Below are 22,448 nucleotides of genomic sequence, written 5' to 3' on the forward strand. Positions count from 1 at the left end.
CACACACACACACACACACACACACACACACACACACACACACACACACACACACACACCCTCCTCCTATACTCCTCTGTAAACGTCCTCAGTCGTTTTGATTGGCTCCTCGGTGAGAGAGGAGGAGGATGGAGGAGGAGGAGGGACTGACGGACTGGCACGAATTCCTCAGCGCTCCTCAGATTTCTTCAATTCGCGGACCTCCTGCTCTCCTCCGTCCCGACAAACATCCAGACCAGCTCCCCTCCTCCGAGCAGACCTCCGAGCGGAGCAGCTTCTACAAAATGGTAACACTGAGAGCGCCAAGTTTCCTCCAAAGGTTTAACTCTCACCGGCTTTCTGTCTCCGCTAAACCTCACTTTTTCTTTTTTATTCCATGTCCAGATGTCTCGAGGTGTCGCCGTGCTCCTTCTGCTGGCCGTGGCAGTCTGTAACGCTGAGGTAAGTTTGGCTTTGCTTTATTTAACCAATACAATTATCTTTGGATGGTTTCAAATGGGCACCAAATGCTGCCTTGTCTGTACTAAACGCTTTGCCACCTTTACGCACGAAGCTGTCCGTGTGCTGTAACATTAACAGAGCAGCTTTGTTCACAAAGCCAGACGAGCTAGAAAACATCTGGAAAGGGTCTGAGTCCGTCCATTATCACATACACGCAGCTGTGGGGAAAATAAGACATTTACAGCTGGGTTTTCAAGACTGCACTGAGCCTATAGCTCTTATAGTATTCATCTTCTATAGGAGAACCAATTATGCCATTATTGTTGGCACTCTGCGTAATTATGAGCTGTATTGTGAAGAAAATCAGGCTCATATTTGAACTTAATTGCCGCTGGGATGGTTTCTTTCAGTAGGGACATTATTCTTAATGCTAAAAATGATTGCACATACAGTAGAAGGCATGCATGTGTTTGCTTTTGTGTTTGCAACCTGAAACAAACACTAACATTTCACATCCTGCTGGCCCACACACGCCGAAACACTCTTCCTAGTCTCAGTTTTTTTGTGGAGTTGTGAAGTCAACAGCGCAGCAAAAGCTGCCATAAGTGAAAAAGAGAAAAGGCACAAGAGTGGCAGACAGCTGTGAAAAGAAAAGAAGGGAGGGCCAGTGTTTGTGTGTAACTCACAAGCCCTGCAAGCGCTCGTGGGATGCAAAATGGTGCAAAACGCTCCGCCAACTGGAAGTTGCTCTAATGGCGTACAAATACGGTGCTTGGGTGGTCAGTCAGAGAGCATGTGTGTTTGTCTGTGCACTCAGGGGTGGGGAGTGTGCTCAGGAGTTGTGAGAAGACTCACCTTATGGGTCTCACACCGCAGCGCTAAGTAGTCCGCCCGCTGAGTAAACACAGAGATAATGTGCTGTTAGATTAGCTGGTCTGATGGCACACAGGGATGACCACCGCTGTCTTCTCATCAAACTCTGGGTGAGAGAGCAAATAAGCACATTTCCCAAAATGTCAACTATTAACTTACTAAACTAAACTATTCCTTTTAAGAAATAAAACACACACACACACACACACACACACACCCCCACCAGGTGATGGTTGATGGCCTGACTGTCACACAGCACAGCTGTTGAACACCTGGCCTTGTGTTGACTCCTCTGTTGAACTGCGAAACAGTTGCATGCTGAGCAAATGAGCGAGGGGAAATATCTGAGGCCTAATTAGAGAATCAGAGGATGGATTTTTTTTTCAAACATTTCCAGCTACGCCAAATGTGAAACACGAGATAATCCAATTGTTTGCTGCCTTGTCTATCTTTATAGCTTTACGCAGATTGCCATTAGTGTCTGTGCTGCCAGAGCATCACTCACAGCCTGACATGAAGCCCCTCCCCACTGACCTTACACTGCTGTCCCTACCTTTGGCTGTTGGCTGGAAAATGTGCCATTGTGTGTGCCTTTTATTAGATTCATGGCCGTGGCCTGTGAGGTATGGCATGGTGAAGACAGAGCACACAGCAGAGTCTGTTGAGTGTGCTCACCAAGTTAATGGGAATCATTAGAAAGGCATCTTTTCTCCAAAGGTAATTACCCTGATAATATATGGCCTGTTGACTGGCCGTGGGAAGCGTCTGAATTGGCATTCCTTTGTCTAAAGGTGGTCAACAAGTTGAAGCAAAGCTCTTGCTGGAGTTGTACTGATGAGCCCACAGGGTGTGTATTTAGGTTATGTGTAGGCGAGGGGATGTGTATGTTGTTTATTGTACACACAGCATAAAACAGCTGTAAAAACTGATGAAAACAGTGTGTGAATTGATGTGTTTATTTTCCGGCATCAGTGTAGGATATTAAAATGTGGACACTAACTCCTGATTTATTATGAAGGGCGATGCCTTCCTGCGCCTCCTGAGGTGAGAAATTGCACTGTTTGAAGACAAGCGGCTCAAAGATGTAGTGAGGCAGGGCTGTGGAAGATTCTGTGTGTGTCCAAGCTGGATATGTATCTTGTGAATAAAATGTTGATGTCTTACTCTAACACATCGGGAGGTTGGTACGCAAAGGAGGTCGAGATGCAGGCATGAAAGTCATAAGAGCTTGCAGCCTCAGGGAACATGTGCACTTGCATATAAACACAGAGGGAAGTGTTTACAGATCTGTTTTTATGGCATGCTGTCTTATTGTATTTCCCTGCATTGTCCGCGGTGACAGGGGGGAATGACACAGCGGTTAATTAAGTTATCTGCACTGGCTCTGGATCTTGAAAAATACACGTCAAGAGGAGGTCAGCCGAGAAAGGCAACATGACTGTCCAAATGTTGCTAGGATAAAGAAGTTAGGTTGAAGAGGAAGGAGAGGAATACGAAGCAGCTGCTTCCCTTGTTGGGGCCCTGGATTTGTAGCACTCTGATTGAACCACAGCCTTTCAGGCACCCCACCATGTTGCCATGTTGATGCCTGTTCTCTCTCATTCAAGGTGGACTAAAAATATCTGCCCAGGTGGAGGGAACATGAGCATGAGGGGACGCTGTGTCCTCTGTCTGTATCAGCTTGCTCTAATTACTGTAGCCTAACATCCAGTCATGGATCCTGCGCAGGGATTGTGGAGGGCGGTGAGATGGAGTGATGTAAAACCTAAAGGAGATGGAGGCACAGTCGTGCAATTATACCAGTCGAGATTGGGGGTGAGGTAAGACTTGGCTGTGTAGTAAGGGGGATGAGACAAAGAAAGAGGGGGGTGTGCTGTGTTTCATGTCCCTGCAGTGTGTGCTCTTTTCACTCTTGGCTTGGCTTAAAAGGAGTCCTCATTTAGTTTACCAGCTGTACTGCTGTCTTATCATTACCAGCACTCTGCACTCAAAGGCACCACACACATAAATTAACACACACACCCACACACATGCACGCACACATACACAGATGACCAAGAGCAGCACTGAAGTCTATTCAAAGGATCTGTTAGTTAGAGATAATGAATATGTAGCACACTAACGCACTCATGCATACTAAAAGTTGAACATATGTATAGGTGGCTTGGTTTAAATCACTTTATTGAAGAAAAAAAAAAAGAACTCTGATGTGTCATGAATGCAATTTATGATAATAACGTATAAAGGGCGACAATTCTTTTTTAGCTCAAAGTCAAAGGTGATGAAAAGTGTGACATGTTAAAAATTGAATTCCAAGGACTCTGAGTTTTACTTCAGTCCAAAAAAACCTTAACAGTTTTCTGATAAAATAAATTGTCAGGCAAAAAAACAAAAACAACTCATACTATACATTAATTTCCACCAGAGATCGTCCTGTATCCAGCAGCATGCGGAGGACGCACCAGGCCCTGCATCTGAAATGCAGTTTGCTTTGGTGAACTGTGTTTAATTGGCTCATTCTTCTGTCCAACTGTCATCATTAAATTCCTCCACCATTAACCAGAAAGCCTTGACAGCTGCTACAACTTAAAAGTGGCTAATTTGTGCTGTTTTATCAATAAAGTGGTTTCTGTAACAAATTATCTTTTCTTGTGACGAGTGTAATGCGAGAGGTGTGCTATAATACAGCAGACATGCAATAATGTCTCTATTCTCTGAATAAAACGAACAAGAAATGGGTCACAGGTGTGCTGTACTCCTATTTATGTGAGCCGCTGGCCGATCTTTGTCCCATACTTGTGCCTCGTGTTAATGACTTGACACGGGGACATTGCAGGTCAGCAGGTTTGGTGTAAAAGAGCTCAACAGAGGTCAGACTCATGTTAGGAAAAATATTTTAAGCACAGGTCTTCTGGGGCACATAAATCTATTGATTGAGTTAACATTCTCTCTCAAACATCCTATGTGACTGCGCTTGTCCAAGACCTGAATACAAAGTAGAAGTGCCAAAAATGAATGATGTGACAGTATGAGTAGTAGCATTAATAGTAGTGAATGCACGTGAAAAAGGAGCAACAAATCCTCACACTTCAGAAGCTGGCACCAAAAAATGCTTGATGATTAATTGATTTTGAAGAAAGTTGATGATTCATTTTCTCAATTAACTACTTAATTAATTGACTAATCATTTTAGTTCTAATTGAATCCTGATAACTGAAGATATCTGGTCTTTTTATTCAAATCTAAGTGAAATCCTATAGGTTTTTTATGGATTATGGGGAAACGTAAGACACAAATGTGCCTATTTGGAGTTTATGAGACCTGCTCTGTGACCCAGATTAAATTGTATGGATGTATCATCATGGTTCCACTGACTGCCTGACATGATAATGGTTTTGGTTCCAGAAAAGAATTAAAATGGCTGCACACACTAAACACATCCTGCAGTCTGCAAACGGGCCTTTCCTTCAACAAACATTCTCCAGCCGTTAGCCCCAAAACTGGCCTCAAAGAGGGAGCAGAAAAAAGGGCAGGGAATCTACGCATTCCCCTGGCCTGAACCCTCCCTCCCTCCCTCCCTCCCTCCCATCCTACCTCCTCTCCTGGTGGTGGAAAAATGCCCAGAACAGAGCACGGGTGGGAGGAGAGGGGAGAAAAAGGTGGCAAAGTGGATGGAGAGAAAAAGAGTGCAAAGGTTTGAGGGAAATTTAAGTAAGATTACTGGATCAAGAATAAGAGAGAGGCAGACGTCTGAGTTGAAAGAGCTGACGAAATCTGTGCTTCATACAGAAGAGCATGATGAGAGAGAAATGTAGAGTAGGAGTTTGGATGGATAGCGGTGGGATTGATGTGAGTCAGGTGGTGGGGACAGGGGACACTTTTGTCCCAGCAGTGTGTCAACAGGCTGCACAGGGGAGGGGAGGCCAAGGGTGGTTCTGTGTTCGTTGCGTTTTATGTTCTCTGGTGACGTTTTAACTGCTAGCAGATGTGGCTCTGCCCAGACTGTGACTTATTTCCTGCCTTTCTTTAGTCTCTCTCTTTCTCTCCATCTCACTTTCTCTGTTTCTCTCTTTTTTTCCTTCCTTTCTTTCCTATATCTTTCTATTTACTTTTCTTCCTTTTGTTTCTTCTCCTTGTTTCTGTAGTTGTTGCATTTAAGCGCTCGAAACAACGGGGCTGGTGGGTGTAAAATTAGAGGCTGCAGACTGGGGTGACATCATCCTGTCCGTTGGTGCATTCCTCTCGCGCTGAATGAGAAGCAGGGAGAAGAATAACAGGCAGATGAGTGTAAACCGGTCGTTACCAACAGTCGCTTTGTTTCTGCAGGTTCAATCTCAGACCGGGCCCGCAGAGAGAGCGCTTGAGACCACCCGCAGAGCCCTTACAAAGAGCTCATATCTTTATAACGCTCTCAAATTAGTCTTACTTTGGCCTCATTATTCCAAGGACACTTCCTGCCAGTTCCACTATCAACTCATTCTCATATAAACCCACAGAAATACTAAGCAGGCAGCTCAGCTCAAAGGAGGCATGTCAGTAGATTGTGTCATTTTGGGGGTTGAATGCGTGTTTCTCAGCGGAGGCTTCAGCGTATGTCTGATCTCAAGAGGCTGCCAAGTAAAGATGAAATGAGACTGAACCTGATTTGATATGTATGAAGATACAGTTGAGTAGATTCAGAGAGAAGAAAAGATTAGCTAGAGACTTAAGAATGGAGGCAAATTGAGGGCAAATGCTACAGCTTTATGCAATTATTCAAAACTGGAGCCAGTGATAGTCTGTTATGTTTCTCCCCTGTGAAATAAGTTCCTTAAAGCAGCGAACTGGTTCACAGTTAGTGTACAGTAGATAGAGTGGAGAGCGGTTCTCAGTCTTCTTTGGCTGTGCTCCACTTCTCTGCTGGTAAGACCTGGTTAGAGGGAAAGAGGCGAAGGAGGGAGGTCTTAATGGGCAGAAAGAGACGAGCTGTTCAGTTCGAGCCCTCCCTGTCCTTTGCGCTCCTGGCATGAGGCCACGTCTCATGAAGCTGATGAGTGTTGGACAATCTAGGGCTGGAGAGACAACACAGGGGGAAAGCGGGAAACGCTGGAGAGGGGGATAGCAGGGGCACCTCTCTGACCTAGATACTGAGGAGATTTTGGCTCAAGACGTACTCTGTCGGACCCCAGCCGAGGCACAACATAGCTCAGGAATGTACCCCCCTACCTTCTTGTTCTGTCTCTTGTCTACATCCCTCACCTTCACCCCCTCCCCCTTCATTGTTCCACCTCAATGTAATTAGAAACATGCTTGTAAAACTCTGGGTTGCATTTTGAGGTTGTGAGGGAGAAGTTGCCTTGCTGTGCGCGCATTTGTCCGTCCATCTGTCAGTCTCTCTGAGACTCTCTTTTGCGATAGTGAAATGAAGCACAATCTAGGGACTTTAAGTCAGTGAAGGCAAGAAACAAGCAATGTCAGTGTTCTGCTGCTCAGTCACATGAAGTTTCACACACATAATTATTAAAAATGAAAATGCAGTGTGAAAATACATCTGCTCAGATAGCCTGGATTAAGTGCACACAACTGTTTAACATCCTTCTTGCCAAAAGTTAGATAAGAGAATCAAGACCACAGTGTTGTCGGTATACTATGTACACAAATGAGAGATACTGATCTTTTCTTCACTCTCAGTAAAGAAAGTGATTAAGTCTATTCCTTTCCCGCTTTCATGTTATATCCCAGTAGTTGTAAAGGAACCATATGCAAAAAAAAGAAAAAGTTCAGTATTACAATTCTGTTTTTAAGCATAAAGAATTAGGTTTTGCTAATTATAAAAGTCAGCTAAAAAAATCTCTCAATGGAGACAGATTGATGCCTTCAGGACACAGTTGGGAGCTTTAATGCCTGCCCCGACTTGTCTGCCTCATCTACCCGTGTCAGCATCACTGTTATAGCTCCCTAATGAGATCTGAAATATAATTTCTTTGATGAATAACTGTGAGTTTTGGGGGTTACGTTGTCAAATAAAACATCTGCAGTTGAAATGTAAGATTAAAAATGTACTGCTTTTGTTTGTCTCAGTCAGTTATTTTGGCAAGTATAGAATTAATGGAATGAACTGCTTCCATTCAGATTGTTGGGTTTTTTTATTCAGATTTGTCCAGCTTTTGCTGGGATGAAGCACCCACCAGACTCACTGTACCTTAGGGGGAAGAGGAAAATGTAGTTGCATCTAGCTACTTCCAGTAAATCCACCACTTCCCTGCAACAAATCCTGTCGTTATGAAGCTTATCATGTTTAGTATTTGTTGAAACTGTGTCATAGAGATACTGAAGCTGAACCACCTTTCACCTTTTCGTAATGCAGTACAATTCAACGGCGCTGTAAAATACAACCTTCACAATGAGCATAGTGCTGAATCAACACCGCCCTAACAGAGTCTCAAGGAAAGCTCAATATGAAAAGGATTTAATGCTGGGTTGTTGTATTGGATTGCATTAAATGATGCTCTGTGTGCCCAATAAATGGCTCTTGATCACCGTAGAAAGTCATATCGCTGTATAATTCATTAACAGAAAGGTCAAATTCTGTATTCAACACATTTATTTTTTCTAGTAACTTCCATTATGTCGTTCGTCACTGTAGGCGTATCCATGGCTGGGTGTTTACAGTCTGTATTATCAGTATTTTCCATGCTAATGCAGGGCAGGGTGCATTGTGGGAATGATTTCACAGTGGCTGTAAAGTGACACCCACTGGACAGAAGCATTGATTGGCCTGCTAGATCAATGGAGCATCACCAAGATACACAAACACACATATTCACAAGACATGCAGTTAAAGGCAGAAAGGCCTCATTGCTCATAGTGCTGTGTGTATGCAGATTGATGTGCTTATGTGTTTTTAATGTGTAAGTGGGTGCAGATTTGGCCGTGTTGCTGCTCTACAATGTGGTCCCTTATCAGCAGTGGAAAATGAAAGAGGCTTTTTATTTCTTTCTTTTTTTTTTAACTGAAGCGAGAATACATTACCCTTTAACTCCACTCTGCCTCAGCATGGAGCCAGTCAACACGTGGCATGGGAGAAATTGACTTAAGAGCTCACACAACCCTGCGTCTGCTCCTGTACCTTCATCATCTACCTGTCTCTCAACAGTAAGACTCTCTGCACAGCTTCCTCCGCTTATTCTTCCTCTCTCCGCTCACTTGTGTTCATCCTCTGACTTCCATCGAGCTCCGTAAAGCCGGTCTCGGCTCACTGGCACGTCTCATGGAGCCGTAAAAGGGCATGGCACTGGGAATAAGACAAGATGGAGAGAATTACATCGGAGGAGAAATTACAGTACTTTAATTGAGAGGCACCATGCAGAAAAGGGAAGATGAAAATTATGCATTAGGGGTTTTGAGAAATATCACTTAAATCTTTTAATCCTCTTCAAATGTTCAAATAAATTAAAACTCATGAAGATTTGAAATAAACAAAGATTGAAAGAGAAAAAGGGCAGGAGTCGAGCAAAATGACCTGTGAAATGTGTTATGTGCAATTATTTTGATGTTTGATGCAGCTTTTCTGTACGAAGGGCTCTGCTTAATGTGTTATGATTTTTAAATGGGAGAGATATGGCAGCAGTTGTTGGCTGCAATGAAAAATTGATGTCATTTAAGTAGGACACCCACAATGGGTGTGATTGTTTTCGTTTGTGCTGAGTAAGTACATTTTTCTAATGTCTGTTCTGATGGTGATTGGGTCAATGAGTGCGTACATGCACTCCCAGTTATGGTGGGGTTTGTGGATAAGCCTGGTAATGTGCTCAAGTTATTATGATATCTCAGTACAGACGTGTGTGTGTGCAGGAGTGTTCACAATTCGAGCTCCATAGTATTTAGTTGATTAAACAAACAGATGTAATCATAACCCAATGCAATGATGATGATCAGCAGGCTTAAATACAATGGGAGGAATTTGACATCTCTTTTGCTTTATGCCAAGAGTAAAATATGAATATTGATACAGTAAAAATGGACATGGTAACAAAATCTGCCCACCAACACCTCTAAAACTCACCAATTAGCACTTGACAACGCTGTCAGGTCACCAGGCAACCAGCAGAGAATCCAGGAAGTCACCGCTCCTGCCGAGAAACGGTGCAGCACATAACCCTCAATTATTATGCTTGGACTAAACAAACAAAATAATTGGTGAGCTTCAGAGGTGCTGATAGGTTTTTTTTTATTGCCAATGGACAGATCCAGGCTTAGCTGTTTCCAGTCTTTATGCTAAGCTAAGTAGCTGTTGGCTTCAGCTTCATATTTAGTATACAGAAATGAAAGTGGTTTTATTTAATGAGCATTAGATATCACTTTTTTTTAATTCCATAAAAATTGTGCCCACAATATGTCAGTGTGTCACATGAAAAATGATCTCTTGTGGATAAGCTGCAAAGCAGTTACACTGTGTCCTAATCACCTAAAGCATACTTTCTTGTTACTTACTAGCGAGGGCATAGGTTCAGCTTAAGGTTTAGAGTTAGCTGGAGTCATTTCTGCAGGGAGATGAATAAACAGTTTTCTCTAGATTCTGTGTTAACACCACATCCCGAAACACATTCATAATTAGGTGAAGACTCAAAACAAGTAGATGTAAATGTTCTCATTGATGATGCATGTCTGCCCTCTTCTGTTCATGGCAACACTGAAGGCTACAGGCAGGCATGATTTATGACCATGTAAGGCGGTCTCACTTCCCCGCTTTGTTGATGGCTGGTTGAGTGCCATGTCAGAGCCTTTGTCCATTGTTTTCTGTCTGTGTCAATCATAGGATATGAACATCACGCTCAGTTGTGATCTCATTATGTCGCTTGGCTCCATTTGCCTCTTTTGATTGAGGCTTCTGTGATCTTGCCACGACAGGAACCTGCACATGCTCTTACCATAGCAACAATCCACTTGGATCAGCTGGGAAAAAAAGAGTGTGTACGTGTTCATTAGCTAAATGTCAGGGATCCTCTACTGGTTTTACTCGGAGAGAGATGGACAGACAGAACTCTGCATTTAGACCAGATTCATCTAAGGAGCCCATCCATTATTCATGTTCTCATCGGAGGTTTCTACAGGTTTCAACAGGCTTCGGGCCCATCTGTGTCTAACAAACTGAATTGTCCAACATGCTCAAAGCCACAAGGATTGCTTTGAAGATTTTCCATGACCTCAGCTTCGGAGTGCAAGTGTGTGTGTGTATGTGTGTGTGCGTGTTTAAATCATGCATAGAAATGAACTGAAACTCTACAATCCTTCTCCACTCACCACTTTAGGGTTAAAGCTGCTACACTGTGATGCTTGCATGTGACCGCCCGCCCCCCCTTCCCTGCATCCATCTTGTTATATTTTATCATTAGTGAGCATATGAGTCACAGGAATCCAGCTTCATTTTAACCTACATACCAGAACCTGGACTCACAAACACAAACAGCAGCTTGGAAGCCAGCTCACGTGCACTCACACAGAGAAGGCCAACTTTCTGTCTCGCTCTTACAGGAAACAGCGGCTTAAAGAGGAGGAGGGGAGTCTAGAGGAACAGGGAGGAGAAAAGATTTCACATAGCATGGGAATGGGCCCAAAGGAAAACACAGCTCAGGCTCCAGATGTGGAAACACCCTGAATATACACACACACACACACACACACATACAATGACACACAGATAGGGAAAGGAGGAGGTATTGAGGGTCATAAAGCGGCTCTTGGAGCTCGGCTTGGCGTTTTGTGATTGGTTGGTTTGTGGTGAACTCATTTTTTTGGTCCACTGGCAATCTTCTACAACAAACAAACAGAAGATAAAGAAAAACAAAACATGAAAGTCAAACTAGAGAAAATAAGAGGGAATAAATATACCAGAAAAGAAAGTTGAACTGATACAGAATCAGTAAAAATGTGTGATTTTAATGAAGTTTGTAGTCTATAGTTATCCTGTTTGCTTGCGTGGTCTCATTCTTTGTTGCCATGGCGTTCTCATACAGAGGTTACACTGCTGTTAACATAGTCACAATTTTAATCTGTAGCATTGCCATATCTAATCCATGATATGTGTAAATAGAGCAGCCTCTGTTTTTCAATCCCGTTCTTAGTGGAGTATAGTCTGTTGTCACTCCTTGAGCTGAGACTGGCCATCGGTGACATGGCAACTACTGGCAAACATAAGAGGGTCCATGGATGCTTGGTTGTGTTTCACAATGGGGGAGCAAACTTGGAAAGATGTATGATTGGTAGAAGGAAAAGATTGTAATTTACCACAAATTGTATTTGTACACTACCTTAACTCAGCCACCAAGTCAGGAAAAGGTCCACTGCACCAGTCCAGATTAGTTAGATCGAGGGTGCTATGAAAACTAAGAATGCATCAAGAAGGGTAAATAATTGGGTAGATCAGGAAATGATTATTAAAAGAATGACTATTTCATATTTGAATTTATATTTATGAAAACATAAGGCAGCCTAAAATGTAGCCTGGTAGTAGGTTGCAGGCTACCAGGCCACCTTCAAGATCAAACAATTTTTATAATTGAAATAGCCTTACAACCCAGCACAATATGATGTGGATAAATCTGGTTAAATAATGTTAAACTTGATGGCTGTTATCCTCAGTACTCACAATACCATCTCCAAAGTCTAAGCATTGCAACAAAGTAGAAACAACAACAACTTGGATGAAAGCAGTGGTCTGACAAAACCAGTCCCACCTGTTTATTTTACACACAGGTTCTAGCGGACATCAGACGTCATAGCCTAAATCGGGAGACCCAAGCTAACCAGGGTATCTGGGGAGTAATAGAGTTGCTGAAATGTGGAGTCAGGAGGACAGGGGGGGAGAAGGTGTTGAAAAATGGGACTCTGAGGAGACTCTGGAGGGTTGGCAAGTGGCTACGTATAAATGTGCTCCGATAAGGATTTTTAGTCTATTTGAAGCCTTTCATTTATCATGAAGCATTGTTTAATTTACATAACTATTCCTAACAACACTGTATATTAAATATTGAAATTAAGACATGAGGAAGTATTTATTTTTCTTTATTGGCAAGCAAAATGTGAAACATATTCCACTTTCCCTCTAAGAGACACAATTTAAACCGCAGCGGTTTACACTTGGTCACTGGGAGCAATTTAGGGCTTAACAAACATAGCTTTACTTTGGAATAAAATAAATAAAGTTTTATGAAATGGAAATTAGAGTAAAATCTCGAGAGACCTTCAACAGACACTTAAACACTATGTGTGTTAAAGAAGAGGGATAAGGCAGGAAGCATTTTAATCAAAATGTGTTATTTTAGAACCAAACTTTCAAAGATTTTAAAATCTGTCTCCAGATCTGAATCAAAATATGCAGTGTAAAGTATCCTTCTGATATGGAGATTTAACCACGTTTTTAGCCATGTTTTTTGTTTTTATTAGGAATTTGTAGGATGAAATGAAAGCAAAAATTAAAATAATTCAAAAATCATAGCCACATAGTTATGGCCTTTTTATCATGTTATGTCATGATGTGCATGTGTATTTTAGAATTGACGGGAATTAAAATGTGTTTATGTTATAATACGCTACATGTACAATTCAATTTGGTTTTATCGGTTTTGGTTATGTACCAAATTTAAGGGAGAATATTGTATTGTATATTTCACTTTTCATGCATGCTTGCAGTTCCTTATAAATGGCAACATGGTCACAAAATCACTTTGAAATCTGTTAAGTAGTTTTTTAGGTAACAAACAGAAAAGAGAAAGTGTAGAGGGAACAGTCTCATTAGGTCTATGACGCAGGGTCAAGTCTAATTAAACATGGGTTAATATGGAAGAATAATCCTTGAGATTCTGATGCCATAAAACAGCATAGCCCATAGTATGTGCATATATGTTTGGTGTTTATTTTAAAATGTGGTCAACACCTTAATGCTTTAAAATGGGCCTGTTAATAGGACAACAGCGCCGCCCTGTGTGTGAAACCTGTAGAAACCACTAGTGTTTCTAAAATGCCAATAATATATTGCTTTTCTTCCAGGAGGTGCAGAGTAAGAGCAAAGTGTGCGCCAATGTGTTCTGTGGCGCCGGCAGAGAGTGTGCCGTCACTGAGAAGGGGGAGCCCAGCTGCCTGTGTATAGAGGTGGGTGTTGGGTGTGACATTACTTCCACAGAAGAAAGGAGTAGGAGTGTAAAAAAGATCTTATAACAGACTAAAGGTTAGGTTTTCCCCAAGTTTTCTCTCATTTTTATTTTTTATTTTCTCTCTTTCTTTCCAGAGCTGTAAGCCCCACAAGAGGTCAGTGTGTGGCAGTAATGGTAAGACCTACAGGAACCACTGTGAGCTCCACAGGGATGCTTGTCTGACTGGCTTGAAGATTCAGGTGGCCCACGATGGACACTGCCACGGTACGAGCAGCAGCACACACAGTGCCACAACATAAGATGTGATGACCTCACTGCAGTGTCCATTGAGAAGCTGTTTTGGAGCTTTCAGCTGTATCACACACATCTTCCTCAGCTAATTGACTTTACCCAGCTATCATGAAATTGTACATGCTAAAATTTCCTTTTTTTGAACACGAATATACTGATTCTGCATCTGCCAATACCAATACAGTCCAAGACTTCCACATTTGGAATATTTCACTGTATGGAGCTCAATGGAACAATTTCTAAGTAAGACGTGAGACCAGACACTGCTGTAGCACCAAAAACTCCTGCTGGGACTGAATTAATGTAACTGATAGTGTCAACAATGAACTTTGACTGAACTGACCAAGAAGGCCGGTGAGTGTAATAAGGTCAGTCATGACACATCACTACCAGTAACAAGTGTTTTGTGATAGGGAGTCGGTTGTCAAGTACCAGGTAAAGCTCAGACAGTGGTGAACTGACCAACTGGCATACTGGGACAAATCCCTGTGGGCCACTGCATTGATGGGCTAGTGGACCATCAAAAAATCCATTAAGGGGTTTAGCGACCGTCCGACCCTGTGTGTCTCATACCGGCTCACCGAGCTCAAATACTCATCAAACTATGGTTTGTAATATGTGTAAGGTAGACAGGCAAAAAGCCAGTTTTACCTTTTTAATTATGGCATTTTGATCACCTGACAAATGGTGCTGATAATGTTGTATGTAGTTAATTGAACTGATTAGTGTGTGATCTCTGAACTGGAAACTGATTCGTGAGGTCACTGAGTTGATGTCAACTCTACAAGGCCAACCACACGTCACTGCTGTTAACAGTGTGGCGTTGACATTCCAGGCCTCGACTTATCTATCAATGCATCTAATATTAGTGTCTTATCTTCAGTGAACTTTCACTGCTTACACTTAAGCGAGGTGCGATGTCGCACCCTTTGTGTTCACACCGGGCTAAACATTGATCAGAGCCTGGGCAGGAATGGTAGTCAGGGAAAATACAGACCTTTGGCCAAGTGCTGACTGTAGCCAAGTTTTTCTCCATTAATCTAAATCAAGACAATGTTGGTCAATTGATTATTTGCCTCAAATGTTGTGTTCTTTCTCTCTTTTTTTAATCCCCATTAGAGAAGAAAACAGAGCAGGCAGCTGCCAGCCCAGGTGAGTTAATGTGTGTGTGTGTGTGCCTACACTTGATGATATTATATATATATATGAATGTATGTATTTATGTTGTCTTTGCAATTTAAGTTACATAAAATTTTTTTTACTTTAAATACACAAATTGAAAGTTATTTCTGGCCTGGGCTGTTTCTGCATTTAGGTCAAGGCTAAGTTTGGTATTAACATTTGGCTATTATATCTATGCAATAGCTGTATTTTATGGTCTAATGGAAACAGCCCAATAAACATAGACATACTGATGTATGTTCTAAAGGACAGAGGTCAGTCATGAAATAGCTTGTAATGCAGATTATATCCTTTAGATTGTGTATTAATTGTGTTGACCTATGGCCCCAACCACCCCTGCAGTGGTGTGCTATGCTGCTGACCGCAATGAGCTGAGGAGTCGTGTGATTCAGTGGCTGCAGACTGAGGTTGTCCCAGATGGCTGGTTTGTCAAAGGATCCAACTTCTCTGACATTCTGCTCAAATACTTCAAGGTGGGCTTTTCTTTTGCAGAAAGACAGAGTGGACTCTTTATTAGCATACACAATTGCTACTAGACTGTTCTTTAGTTCATATATCCACGTGGGCCTCCTACCAACCACCCCGATCCTCAGACAGAGTCTAATTACTCATGTGACAGACCTTTCAAACATGTCAATTTTATGGTTTATAATTCAGTTTAATGAGGAACTGTGTCCTGCAGAGGTGGACCTCTGCCACTCTATGGGAGCTGACAAGAATGTCATTGAAGCACAAAAGCAGTTTATTTAAAGAGCAATTATTTATTATCTTGTTTTCCACACAGTGAAAACATGCTGTACATTTTGTACTTACTGCTAACTTCACATAGCATCTCATGGATGTCTTCAGTTTGCATGTCATTCTCAAAATGTAATGGAGGACATAATGTGTCTGTAATTACCTGAAAGGTCAACCACCATTACTGCCATATCTCAAAACCATTACTTAAATTGCCCTACAGAGTCAGTATAATAGAGCCACTATGTTAACAGGCAACTTCAGTATTAAATCAGTGCATGTAATGTATGCATTCATATGAAGATTTATGCCAAAAATGACCATATAAATATAATTTTCCATGCTCCTGCACCCATTCCTGTTGCAACCCCATTTAATAATGTCATAAAATGAATACATGCTGTACTTGAGGTGCTCATGTCAAATGGAAATCACTTAACATAAGAGTTATGGGATGATTGTCATGGAAACTGGTGTGCTCTTGGTGCTTTTTGTGGCCATGACTGCAAATATACTACTCTGAAATTGGTGTTTCTGAGAGTCCGTCTAGGCTGCCAGTATTTCTATTGCACACATGAACACGCATAATAAAAATATAGTGTGGCCCCTGAAGATGGGATGTTTGGATCTGTCAGTCTAAAAGTTCAGTATGGAATTTGAGTGTTATTATTCATATTCTACCAAACTTGGACGTTAATCGTGTCCTTCCATGCCCGTGTTTCTGTAGTCATACGACAATGGTGATTCTCAGCTGGACTCCTCAGAACTGCTCAAATTCATCCAGCAAAATGAGTCGGTTGTGGAGTTGCAGTCCTACGCAGACCAGGAGAGCAACAAGCTGCTCAGGTCAGTTTTTGTGGATTTGTATGCTTACATGAGTGTGTGTGTGTGTGTGTGTGTGTGTGTGTGTGTGTGAGGGCAGGGTGATGGAAAAACAGCTATTGTTTCTTGCATTCTTTTTTATTTTGTCACAATTTCACTTCCCTTCAAACTCTGTGGCCTTCCCTTTTCTTTTGTATTAATACTTGCACAATCAAATCCATGTCCATGTGCAACCGTGCTATTTTAAGGTACGCAGTGTCGGTCATTGAACCCTATCTAGCCACTGCAAACATTACTGAAGGTATAAACACCGGTGCTCTGTGGAGTAAAACACTCTCACAATGGAATCCTCTCTTGTCACTGTATGGAGCAGCTAATGTTTGTTCTGTGTTTACATGTATCTTTGTGCTTCCCAGGAGCCTGTGTGTTGATGCCCTCATTGAGCTCTCTGATGAGAATGCTGACTGGAAGCTGAGCTTTGATGAGTTCCTTAACTGCCTGAAGCCTGGCTTCAATCCACCAGAGAAGAGTGAGCTTAAAGTGATAGTTTGCATGCTTTGACATAAGTTAACGTGAAGCTACACACCTGTATATACAGCATATGGATGCACTGAAATAAGCTCTGTCAGGCAGTCCTGACACCAAGCAAACTTTGGCCTCAAAATGTTACTCTTTCCTGAATAGTTTTAGCCGTAGTCAGAGTTTTGTGGTAGTTACTCCGGTCTGCCCAGTCATCTGGTGCAGATATATCTAGGATAAAGTTCACAGGAAGCAGAGACATTGCTCCACTGCAGAGAAAAAATAACATTCACTACAGAGCACTGAACCCTGGGACACATACACACATTTGACTCTGTGGCTGCGTTTGTGTTTAGAAATGGCAGGTTTGCCACACATACAGGGTTCCTTTGGTTATTGTGACTTTTAAAGTCAATTTTTTAAGAGAATCATACATATATATTTTCAGAAAATGTTTCTTTTTTTTTTTTTTATCTCCAACACATGATTACGTTCTGCTTTGCATGGGGTTTTGGCAGATTTGCTGACATTTCATTAAGTGAAAACTTGCCAAAGGCATGTGACTTTAAAATTAAGCTACTGGATGAATTATGTGGTATTTTGAAATGCTGACAAGTCCTGGTCATGGAAACTGATTGCACTGTAATGCTGTTTCTATTATCTGCTACAGTCTATTATATGTGTCCTTGGCTGAATTGCTTGGCATGTGTCTTTCTGCAGAATGTGCCTTGGAGGACGAGACATATGAGGACGGAGCAGAGACCCAGGTAGAGTGTAACCGCTGTGTCTGTGCATGCGGCAACTGGGTCTGCACTGCTATGACCTGCACTGGTAAGTTAAAATACTGGAGATGATCTTGATGTTATTTATTCTTTTGATCATTTTAATCAATTCACGCATTAAGGCAAATACCCTGTGAGCATTTTGGACTATTTTTTATCTGTACAGACAAAACAGCAGCTGTGGATGAGTCAGTAGATGCAGGGGCAGAGATGACTGAGGAGGAGTGGAACCTCCGTGTGGCTGAGCTCAACAAGCACCAGGTCTGGTTTTTTTTTCAATCTGAAACCCATTGTAAACAATAACAAAAATAAATCTGAATCAGATCATCCCAGACTTTTCTACAGAACAGGACAAATCATGTGGCCAGAATCACAACTCTTAAAGAGTTTTTCAAAGCTCTATCACTGTCCACTGCTCATATGATTCCACCTGGCTATAAGGTCCATGAAATATCACTGACATAAATCATAATCCACGTCTCCCTTAAAATTCCTTCAGGATGTAATCTTAACTACTTGCAATGTGTTTCTGGACAAAGACCGTTAGAATCAAATTGCTCTGCCAGCACAAAACAGTTCACAAAGTAACTGTTACAAATTTTTATGTGACTGTGTACCAAGCAACACACCTCAGTGAGCCAGGGTATCAGCAGCTTTATGACTCCTGGCTTGAAAAGTGAAACAATAGATCAAGGGCTGTGAAATAAGGAAATTAGATCAATAAAACTATGTAATGGCTGTGGATATGAAAAAAGAGCCAAAAGATCGCCAACATTTTCCTCTCTAGTATAGATTATAGAAAGGTAGGGATGTCCTCAAGATTTTGTGTAGATGATTCAGAATAATAACGTCATACAGTTAATTGTAGCCCATTATACAGCACACTGCTGTAATTAAGACACCCAGCTTTCTTTACCAGTCTCGGATGATGGCGCAATATTTTTACAAAAAGCATTGGATAAAAAGATAACGTCTCTACTACTGCATTGATTTTAGGATTTGTTTTAGTTGGCCATCTTGAGTCTGACAATACACAATACTAAATGAAGTGCCCTTTTAATTATTATATTATATATTATTATATATTATAATTATTTATCATTATTATTATAATTTGAGGTAGAACAATGATAGAAACACTTGAATGCCCATAAAGGGTTTGGCATCACTGTCAGATTATAATGGAATATGCTACCAATTTAATGGAAACAAAACAAAAATGACCTAAAAAGTATAGAGTACCTGAGGTCATTAATGAGAAGTAATGAGTAATCCACATACTTTACATACATACATACTTTAGAATTGCATTCTTTTTATTATAGTGTTGTTTTTTCTTTCAGTTGAGCTGGTTGATCATTCCAGCTGATTTTCAGTGATAAATGTGACTGTAAGATACAAATATAAGCGCAGACTGAGCAGCAGAGGCAGAGGCTGAAAATCTACCAGATTGATGGGCAGAAGTGAAAAGTTTACCGTACCTGAGACTAACCCTTGACCCAGGGTGGTGTGAAGTGGTGCAAAGGTCGCTACAGTAGTAGAACCTCTTCAGACAATCAACACAATGCTACAGTCTCTCCCAACAAAACGGTTGTGGAATTTCTCCAGGCAAACAGCAATTGTCTAACAACTCAAAAAGGACAATTAGAACCTCTGTTGGAGTTCTGGAACCTTTGTAGACAAAAAATAAAGATGTGCACCCTCCCTAGGTGCTCATTACATTCTAGAACCCCTGTAGCCAGAGAACATTGTTCTAGAACCTCTCTAGTCCAAGAGTGAGGTTCTAGAACCAAAATGTGTCCTGACAAGCTACATCTTTCTGGAACCTCTACATTCAGAATATGAGACACTGCCTTTATCATCTCACTGACCTTGTACATAAAGATCATTTGTGTTTGTAATGCATGTCGGGTCTTGTGTGTATGTGTGTGCTGGCTTATATGTGTGTATGAGAGTGTGAGGATCGCAAGGTAGGACAAGGGCTATGGCTTGAAGCCACGGCTGAGTCAGCAAGGTCACGTACTCTGTACTCCAGAAGGGCAGCTTATAATACCACTGTAAACAAATGTGGCTCTGTGGGTACAAGTTTGGTGTGACCAGGTGTGTGCTAAATTCAGTCATGAGCACCTTGCTCGCTGCTTTTAATGGATAAAGCATTCAGGTGATATGAGTAATTCCCAAAATGTTAAGAAAAAAAGTGATTATAGATGTCTATACAAATACATACACACATTATTATTTCTCCATTATGTTAAATGATGCACTATATCTCAATTTTCTGTCAACTCTCTTCATCGTTTAAATACAGGAAACAGTTGAGAAGATGAAGGCCAGCACAAAGGAGGCCTAAATAAGGACGCAATGCAGAAGAGGATGCTCGTCATCACCCTTCGTCCATACTTGATTTACCTTGCGGCCATGTGTTGTTAGTAACTGACTTTTTCATGTTTCTCTGCTATGTTAATTATTATACTTTTTTTTTTACGTTTAAATGTTTGTGTTGGTGTTTGTTAGATTCAGGGGCAATCAAAGAGTATTACAGGATTCCCTCGTGTTCAGTACGCTCATATTTGATTGTATTACTGCGCCTCTACACTAGTCCTGGGGCTATTCTTACTACAATCCTTATATTTTTACAGTTATAATGAAAAAATGCTGTTAAGTTGTCACTGTTTTTGCAATATGTAAGTCATGGTTTGTACAAGTAGAGATCAGGAATGTGGAGAATCCACCTGTTGAAATGAGGAAGCTGTCGGGGTACAGTGAAAGCTGACTACTTGAAATGTGGTGCAGCATGTTCACACCCTCCAAAGTCTTACGATCAGCTGGTTATAGAAGCTGCGATTAGAGAGGGTAAAGCTACTATTGATTTTGATTTTGTTGCCATTTAGAACTGCCACAGTAGGCCACTACATGACCAATGCACTTCTCTTTCTTTTTCTCTAGCTTTCTTAGGCTTTAATTTATCACAAGCCTGAATTTTCTTTGTATCTTCCTGCTAAAGTAATAACTTTGCTGCAAAAAAAAAGTTTGCTTCTATGTACAGTATGTTATTGGCTTGAGTTGGAACTCATCTTATTCCCACGTTATGCTCAGACGAGTCTCTCTGGTGCTTTTCGGTTAAACGTTTCTCTGTCTGACATTTCTGAGACAAAGACGGATAGAGGTCCAGCTTTCAGTGTGAAGCAGCACAACTGCACCCAGGTGAGACCTTATCTGAATATAGCATGGTGAAAACTGAAACCAAAGTCTTGTTTGAATAATGTACAAAACTCTCCAGGTAAAACATTACTCTGGACCCAGCAACAACACTATACCTGTGCTTTCAAAATCAGAAGGACTAGCCTCACTGTCAGCTAGTAGCTTAGACGCATCAATTACTGGGTGCATATAAATTGTGTGTGTGTGTGTGTGTGTGATTTTGTCTGAGTGTGTGTGTGTGCTATTAAAGTGTGATGCTGAGAGTAGTTTGGTTTGTTAAATGTTTTTATTTGTTGAAATCCTGTATCTAAATTGGGAGGTTTGACAAAAAAAAATCAGTGCCTTAGACCTGCAAACAGTATTAGGTCTCTACCTTTGCCTGCACGTAGGCCACTGTGCCACGTGGCATAACAAGAATGAGTGTGCTTTGCTGAAGTTTAGCAGTAAACTAGTGCTTTGCGACTCTATCCCTGATACATGTATGTGTGAAAGTTGCATTACTAGGTTTGAGATAAATCTTTATATTCCACTAAAAGTGCAGAGACTGTAAGGAATATGTACGTATGCCAATAAAGCCCATACACAACACAGCTTTGTCACTTTGTGTGTGTGTGTGTGTGTGTGCTTCAATCTGCCAAACTTAAAATTTTAAACATTGTGAGGGAAAGTCTCCCTTGGAGAAAAATAAATAACTGATTTAGAGAGTAGTCAGAATTAGAAAGTATTACATATAGTTACTCCTTCCTGTAACAAATACAAAGAGCAGGGAACCCTTTACGTAACTGTTGGATTTGTAGTTGCCAGTGCATTTCAGAATTCAATATAACACTTTTGCCAATACCTATGTGGCTTTATATACAATGAAGCCCCTGAGTACACACACATATATATAATATTATATATATATATATATATATATATACTTCACTTGTTATATTGTAATTCTGTTTTGTTTTGTGCACTAAATGCTTTCTACTGTGAAGCGCTTTGCCTTTTTTACTTTTTTGGAAAAGTGCTAAATAGACAAACCTTTTCATCCGTTATTAAAATGCTTACACGGCGTAATGTCACAGCCTATGGCATTACACATCTACAGGCTTATCATGTAAGCAATACTGTAGTGTTTTAGTTGTTCCGGGTAGTACAAAGTCTATTTTTATATACTATTTGATTGTTATAACAATACACTAGTACTAAAATCTTAGTCTACATATTATCCAGTAACTACAGCAGTCAGAATATATGAGTCAAAACCAGTTTCTCAAAACTGTACATACGGTAAATCTCACTTTCTACCCCTAGAATTTGCCCTCATTCACCTCCCACGGTAACATGGACATAAAAGAGCTGTGACAGTCATATGAGTAGATCTGAATACAGTGGGAGGATCCCAATTATCCTGTACCTATTTCTCATTCTGTGCACATCTAAGTCAGCAGAGTATTGCATAATGTAACAGAGGAGTGGT

General features: G+C 41.1%; 1 protein-coding gene across 1 annotated transcript; it reads left to right on the top strand.

Moving 5' to 3' along the window:
• Positions 1-156: 156 nt before the first annotated feature.
• Positions 157-21,568, top strand: LOC139208727 (follistatin-related protein 1-like). The gene is made up of 11 exons (XM_070838457.1): positions 157-287; positions 385-441; positions 13,342-13,443; positions 13,580-13,709; positions 14,856-14,888; positions 15,261-15,391; positions 16,384-16,502; positions 16,895-17,007; positions 17,718-17,828; positions 17,946-18,040; positions 20,088-21,568. Exons 1-11 carry the CDS (start codon positions 285-287, stop codon positions 20,127-20,129), a joined length of 936 nt encoding a protein of 311 aa, XP_070694558.1. The 5' UTR covers positions 157-284; the 3' UTR covers positions 20,130-21,568.
• The last annotated feature ends 880 nt before the right edge of the window (positions 21,569-22,448 follow it).

Source organism: Pempheris klunzingeri, chromosome 10 (assembly GCF_042242105.1).
Source record: "Pempheris klunzingeri isolate RE-2024b chromosome 10, fPemKlu1.hap1, whole genome shotgun sequence".
Classification (NCBI taxonomy): domain Eukaryota; kingdom Metazoa; phylum Chordata; class Actinopteri; order Acropomatiformes; family Pempheridae; genus Pempheris; species Pempheris klunzingeri.